The sequence below is a fragment of the Gobius niger genome, assembly GCF_951799975.1.
Source record: "Gobius niger genome assembly, contig: SCAFFOLD_61, whole genome shotgun sequence".
NCBI classification, from domain to species: Eukaryota; Metazoa; Chordata; class Actinopteri; order Gobiiformes; family Gobiidae; genus Gobius; species Gobius niger.
Genome location: NW_027639293.1, coordinates 82,559 through 90,000, shown reverse-complemented (window position 1 = coordinate 90,000; position 7,442 = coordinate 82,559). Strand labels below are relative to the sequence as shown.

Here is a 7,442-nt window from a genome sequence, read left to right as displayed (position 1 = left end):
AAGTGACAAAAATCCATCAAAAAAGTGACAAAAATCCAGCAAAAAAGTGACAAAAATCCATCAAAAAAGTGACAAAAATCCAGCAAAAAAGTGACAAAAATCCAGCAAAAAAGTGACAAAAATCCATCAAAAAAGTGACAAAAATCCAGCAAAAAAGTGACAAAAATCCATAAAAAAAAGACAAAAATCCAAGAATTAAAAATTAGAAAAAAGAAAATTGAAAAAAAAAATTGAAAAAAAAGAAAAATTGAAAAAGAAAAAAATAACCTCTGTTAGATGTGGATGTGTGGGGGTCAGCTCCTCATCCAGGGTGTTATAACCTCTGTTAGATGTGGATGTGTGGGGTTCAGCTCCTCATCCAGGGTGTTATAACCTCTGTGTCTGTGTGGTCAGATCTGGATGTGTGGGGTCAGCTCCTCATCCAGGGTGTTATAACCTCTGTGTTAGATGTGGATGTGTGGGGTTCAGCTCCTCATCCAGGGTGTTATAACCTCTGTGTTAGATGTGGATGTGTGGGGTCAGCTCCTCATCCAGGGTGTTATAACCTCTGTGTTAGATGTGGATGTGTGGGGTCAGCTCCTCCTCCAGGGTGTTATAACCTCTGTGTTAGATGTGGATGTGTGGGGGTCAGCTCCTCATCCAGGGTGTTATAACCTCTGTGTTAGATGTGGATGTGTGGGGGGCAGCTCCTCCTCCAGGGTGTTATAACCTCTGTGTTAGATGTGGATGTGTGGGGGTCAGCTCCTCCTCCAGGGTGTTATAACCTCTGTGTTAGATGTGGATGTGTGGGGGTCAGCTCCTCCTCCAGGGTGTTATAACCTCTGTGTTAGATGTGGATGTGTGGGGGTCAGCTCCTCCTCCAGGGTGTTATAACCTCTGTGTTAGATGTGGATGTGTGGGGTCAGCTCCTCCTCCAGGGTGTTATAACCTCTGTGTTAGATGTGGATGTGTGGGGTACTACTACTAATACTACTACTACTACTAATACTACAAATACTACTAATACTGTGACAAAAATCCAGCAAAAAAAGTGACAAAAATCCATCAAAAAAGTGACAAAAATCCATCAAAAAAGTGACAAAAATCCAGCAAAAAAATAACAAAAATCCATAAAAAAAGACAAAAATCCAGCAAAAAAGTGACAAAAATCCATCAAAAAAGTGACAAAAATCCAGCAAAAAAGTGACAAAAATCCATCAAAAAAGTGACAAAAATCCAGCAAAAAAATAACAAAAATCCATAAAAAAAGACAAAAATCCAGCCAAAAAGTGACAAAAATCCATCAAAAAAGTGACAAAAATCCAGCAAAAAAGTGACAAAAATCCATCAAAAAAGTGACAAAAATCCAGCAAAAAAGTGACAAAAATCCAGCAAAAAAGTGACAAAAATCCAGCAAAAAAGTGACAAAAATCCAGCCAAAAAGTGACAAAAATCCAGCAAAAAAGTGACAAAAATCCAGCAAAAAAGTGACAAAAATCCAGCAAAAAAGTGACAAAAATCCATCAAAAAAGTGACAAAAATCCAGCAAAAAAATGACAAAAATCCATCAAAAAAGTGACAAAAATCCAGCAAAAAAATGACAAAAATCTAGCAAAAAAATCACAAAAATCCATCAAAAAAGTGAAAAAAATTAAACAAAAAAGTGACAAAAATCCAAGAATTAAAAATTAGAAAAAAGAAAATTGAAAAAAAAAATTGAAAAAAAAAAAAAAAACTGAAAGGGTGTTATAACCTCTGTGTTACATGTGGATTAGAGTGCTGCAACCCGTCCGACGTCCGACGGGACCCGTCGGAACCCGACGGGCTCGGTCGGACTCGGACAAATATTTAGAACTTATTTTCGGGCTCGGGTCGGACTCGGACACATCAGCACGATAATAAAAAATTAAAATAAAATGGGTCTGTTTCATTTCATGCATTATAAGCGATCATTTGTCAAAAAACTAAATAAATAGAAGATGCGGCATTTAAACCCGCTTATGCACTGCGCAGTGCGCACGCAGTAATGCTTTTAAGAAGTTGTGAACTGCTGTGACAACGAAACACGTGTAGTGACCGCACAGGTAAAACTCTTGCTCCGCGTAGCCTACGTGCGTGCTCCGCTCATCTGTGTTGACGTTCCGAATGCCTTTTGATGGATAAAATCTGACTTTTTCCACACAAACAGTATCGTATCCTACTGTGTCATTAGGCTTATGGAAATATTGTGATTTTAAATGTGTCGGGCTCGGTCTGACTCGGACACAAATATCTCAATGCTTGTCGGGCTCGGTTCGGATTTGATCACTGCTCTGTCGGACGAGGGCTGGGCTCGGACAGAAAAAAACGGCCCGATCCGCACTCTAATGTGGATGTGTGGGGTCAGCTCCTCATCCAGGGTGTTATAACCTCCGTGTCTCTGTGTGGTTAGATCTGGATGTGTGGGGGGGCAGCTCCTCTCCAGGGTGTTATAACCTCCGTGTCTCTGTGTTAGATCTGGATGTGTGGGGGGCAGCTCCTCCTCCAGGGTGTTATAACCCTCTTGTCTCTGTGTGGTCAGATCTGGATGTGTGGGGGGCAGCTCCTCCTCCAGGGTGTTATAACCTCCGTGTCTCTGTGTGGTCAGATCTGGATGTGTGGGGGGCAGCTCCTCCTCCAGGGTGTTATAACCTCTGTGTGGTCAGATCTGGATGTGTGGGGGGCAGCTCCTCCTCCAGGGTGTTATAACCTCCGTGTCTCTGTGTGGTCAGATCTGGATGTGTGGGGGGCAGCTCCTCATCGCGCCCTGCTCCAGGGTGGGGCACATCTTCCGTAAGCGGCGCCCGTACGGCTCCCCCGGGGGCACCGACACCATGGCCCGTAACTCCCTGCGTCTGGCCCACGTGTGGATGGACCAGTACAAGGAGCAGTACCTGTCCCTGCGGCCCGACCTGGCGGGGCGCTCGTTCGGGGACGTGAGCGAGCGGGTGGCGCTGAGGGAGCGGCTCCACTGCAGGTCCTTCCAGTGGTACCTCCAGAACGTGTACCCCGAGATGAGCACGTCCCAGAGCCACAAAGGCCAGCCCCTGAACCGGGGGGTGAGGAGGCCCAACGTGCTGCAGCGAGGACGGGTGAGTGATGCCACCTCCCCAAGCCCACGCAAACCCAGACGAGCAACCCTAACACAGTCCTGAACCCAGTCCTGAACCCAGTCCCAACGGGGAAACAACACCCCTATTGGCTTGTTGCACAGAACGGCTATGCTAGTTCCTTTGACCTGAAGGTGTGAGCGCCAGTACTTCCTGTCTGTGTTCTTTTTCTGGAATAATAATCACATTGTCTACAGATTATGTTGTGGGCGGTGAGTTCCCGGTAGACGATCATTTTCTGTGTTCAAATCATGATGTAACGAGTTCAGAGGAGACGCCTGTGATCATAAAGGATTGATAGTTTGTTTTGAAGCTAAAGGCTAACATGCTATAAAAAAAATATACATAAAAAGGCACTATTTCAAATTGTGTAATGCATTAACCCCTTAACTCCCGCCTGAACCGAGCACATTTTCTCCAGTTTGGCTTTACCCCAATCCAAAAGCTTCTGGAAAAAAGGTGTGAAAATAGCGACAAAACTGAGACGAAAACAATGATGGAAATGTGACAAAAAAGTGAGAAAACATTGGCAAAAAATTGACAAAAAATTTATGAAAAAAATTACCAAAAAATTACAAAAATATGACAAAAAATTGACTAAATGTGACAAAAAATGTGATAAAAATTGACCAAAAAATGACAAAAAAGAAACAAAAATGAGTTGAATACCCGACAAAAAAATGATGGAAAAAAAATCTGATGACGTGAGGAAAAAGATCCTCTCGGTTCAGGCGGGAGTTAAGAGGTTAAATTAGCCTTTAGCTTCAAGACAAACTCCCTGATCCTCACAAACATAAACGTCTCCTCTATGGAAATATTTCTACCAGAAACTCACTGGTCTGAGCTAGTCTTAATGGAAATGAATACGAACAGGAAGTACTAGCGCCCACAGCTTCAGCTCAGAGGAACTAGCGTAGCCACATTGTGCAACAAGCCGATTGTAGAGGTTAGACATTTTGAGATGTGCGATGGCTTACAACACTACTACAGCACTCCAGGTGAGCCAGAGTTTGTTCAGTGTCGATTGTTATCCCAGAAAAACAGTTCAACAAATCCACCACGGAAACGTTTTGTTTAAAAGAAGAAACATCACTGGTTTATTACAGTGTTACAAAAAAGAAACATTAGCTCAAAAATAAAGGTTCTACAGGCTATAGTTGCAGGTAAGAAAACCGCTCGCTTCCACAGCTCTCAAGTTCTGAATAATCGATAAAAAGAGAATCAACGTGAGGTCACCGGAGCCTGATCTTAAAGGGGCGGTACACCTTTTTATCAATACGTACTAAGTCTTGAATTCTAGCATGTTTTTAATATTTTAAATATTGTATGAACTTAATGAAATTCTAAATTATCTTATTTAACCTTTTAACATGAATCTTGCTTAAATTACAATGAATTTTACTTTGGCCTCTACACCTATACCACCTCCCCAAGCCCACGCAAACCCACACTAACGACCCTAACACAGTCCAGAACCCGGTCCTGAACCCAGTCCTGACCTCAGTCCTGACCTCAGTCCTGAACCCAGTCCTGAACCCAGTCCTGAAACCCAGTCCTGATCCCAGTCCTGAACCCAGTCCTGAACCCAGGCCCAACGGGGGAAACAACACCCTTATACCACCTCCCCAAGCCCACGCAAACCCAGACTAGCAACCCTAACACAGTCCTGAACCCAGTCCTGAACCCAGTCCTGAACCCAGTCCTGAGACACAGAGACTCGGTGCTTTAGTTTTGCTCCTCTAAGGTTCCTGTTTGTGTTGTTCCTGTTGCAGCTGAGGAACGTGGGCTCGGGCCGCTGTCTGGTGGCGCAGGGCCGGCCGTCACAGAAAGGGGGCGCTGTGGTGCTGAGGCCGTGTGACCCTCAGGACCCGGAGCAGGTACTGACCTTTAACCTTGTGTTAGATGGTGATGAAAATGGGTTTGTTTGATATTAGAGACCACCTCTTAGGGTTAGCATGTCTGTAGCGTGTCTGAAGCGTGTCTGTAGCGTGTGTAGCGTGTCTGTAGCGTGTTTTTATCGTGTGTGTGTGCCTCCTGTAGGACTGGGCGCTGGACGAGGAGGGGCAGCTGGTCCTCGCGGGCCTCCTGTGTCTGGACGTGTCCGAGGTTCGCACACAGGACCCGCCCAGACTCATGAAGTGTCACGGCTCTGGAGGATCTCAGCAGTGGACGGTCGGGGTGAGTCGGGGTCATCTTTGAAAGTATTACAGTAAATAAATGAAAGCCTTACATCTGTGGGTTTCAAAATAAAAGCTTTTAATTTGTGGCGTTTTCAAAGTAAGAGCCTGAAGGTGAGACACTTTAGGTGAAAGTATTGATGTTTCCCGCAGTGGTGGAAGTGGAGATTTGTATCTGTTTTCCTCCCTTTACATCTTAGTTTTCATGTCAGATATAAAAATGATGATGTTTATTTGATGATGTTTTGTCTGCGAGGTGGGGGCGACCCGGAAGTAGAAAGGCCGTCTTTCCCGCGGGTTTTCATTCATAAATATTGACAGATTTGACATCCACGTGTCCTGCTAAGGGGCCCCGTGATGACGCTTTCACCCAAATATGGTGTTTTTCCTCCTACGAGACGCTGGAGCGGAAAAGTGGAAGAACGGGCCGAGCATGCGCACTCGCTACAAAACTTCAGGGCTGGTTTTCTCTGAATGAGAGAAGCCGCACTCGGGCAGAGCCTGAGCCCTTATAGAAGCTCCCACAGACTCCACACTTTACAGGCTGAGACACAACAACATTCTGAAGGTTTTTTCAGAGGGATTTTTTAATATCTAATTCCTAGCCTGATTTATTCAGCTTTGAAACCAAGAAAACAGGCGGAATTTGAGTTTTTACAGATTTTTTCAGTGATGTTTAGTTTATTGAAAAACTAAGCAAAATATCCAAAATACCTCTGAGAAAATCTTAGTCACTAATATGTCAATAACATAAAACCATTTAATCTGGATCAATTCATCATTTTGATTTCCCAAAATATAGGCAATTTTGGCCATTTTAACTCTCAAAATGCCTTATTTTTTTTGTGAAAACATAAAATGACAGAAAAAAAATGCAACACATTTTTTTCTCATATTTATATCTGTGATGTTCAGCAAAAGCTTCAAATTGACGTCTCTACAGTTATTTTTTTTCCCTGTTCACCTGCAGTGTCTCGCCTTAAATGTTTGTCGTTTTCAAAGTAAGAGTCTTAAATAAACTGTGAAGAAAGGCCCAACCAGGGACATGAGCTGCGAACTAGCACTAGCTACAAGCTCTTCATGCATCGCATCAGCTGCAAATATTAATTGTAACTATGTTGATTGTATCGTCCCTGATAAATAAATAAATAAATAAAATAAAAATGAATGTTTGGCGTTTTCAAAATAAGAGCCTTAAATGTGCGATGACAGATTTTAGAATCAACTGGTTCTTGGTGAGAGTTCGTGACGTTTTTCCCGTTTTTAACCCAGACATAAATGTTTCCGTGTGCAGAAGTCCAGTCGTCTGTACCAGGTTTCCGTGGGCCAGTGTCTCTCCGTGTCGGCGCCGGTCGGACCCAAAGGCTACGTTTCCATGGCGATCTGTGACCAATCGGAGGACCAGCAGTGGCGTCTGGAGGCGTGACGGCAGGTGGACTACAAACATGGCCGTCAGACACCAGCAGAACCGCACTCCTGGACTACAAACACGGCCGACGCGTTTGTAGTCCAGCGGTGTTCACGTTTCATTCATATCAGCACTTTGTGGACTGCAAACATGGCCGCCCCATGGACTACAAACACGGCCGCCACGTTTTAGTATGTTTTAATTTAAATGCTTTTACCTGAATCTTATCGAACAAAAGTTTACATTTGAGATTTTAGCTGGACTACAAACATGGACGCCCTGTGTACTACAAACATGGCTGCTCCTTTAGAGAGGTTTTATTTTGACTGAATGTTTTATCAATAATAAAAAACGACTGAAATCAGATGTTTTTGTTTATTACATTATTTTACAGCACAGGGTTTATGAGGAAGGAAACGAGGAGGAAGGAGATGAAACGAGGAGGAAGGAGAGGAAACGAGGAAGGAGAGGAAACGAGGAGGAAGGAGAGGAGACGAGGAGGAAGGAGAGGAAACGAGGTGGAAGGAGATGAAACGAGGAAGGAGAGGAAACGAGGTGGAAGGAGAGGAAACGAGGAAGGAGAGGAAACGAGGAGGAAGGAGAGGAAATGAGGAGGAAGGAGAGGAAATGAGGAGGAAGGAGAGGAAATGAGGTGGAAGGAGAGGAAAGGAGGAGGAAGGAGAGGAAACGAGGAGGAAGGAGAGGAAACGAGGAGGAAGGAGAGGAAACGAGGAGGAAGGAGAGGAAACG

At 44.1% G+C, this 7,442-nt stretch overlaps 1 protein-coding gene across 1 annotated transcript in view; it reads left to right on the top strand.

Moving 5' to 3' along the window:
* The window catches only part of galnt11 (UDP-N-acetyl-alpha-D-galactosamine:polypeptide N-acetylgalactosaminyltransferase 11 (GalNAc-T11)), a 23,072-nt gene extending 16,026 nt beyond the window's left edge, over window positions 1-7,046 (top strand). The window contains exons 7-10 of the mRNA XM_079583079.1: window positions 2,730-3,089; window positions 4,880-4,984; window positions 5,148-5,285; window positions 6,579-7,046. Coding sequence (XP_079439205.1) covers window positions 2,730-3,089; window positions 4,880-4,984; window positions 5,148-5,285; window positions 6,579-6,710 — 735 coding nt within the window. The 3' untranslated portion in view covers window positions 6,711-7,046. The remainder of the gene's footprint in view (window positions 1-2,729; window positions 3,090-4,879; window positions 4,985-5,147; window positions 5,286-6,578) is intronic.
* Window positions 7,047-7,442: the final 396 nt, after the last annotated feature.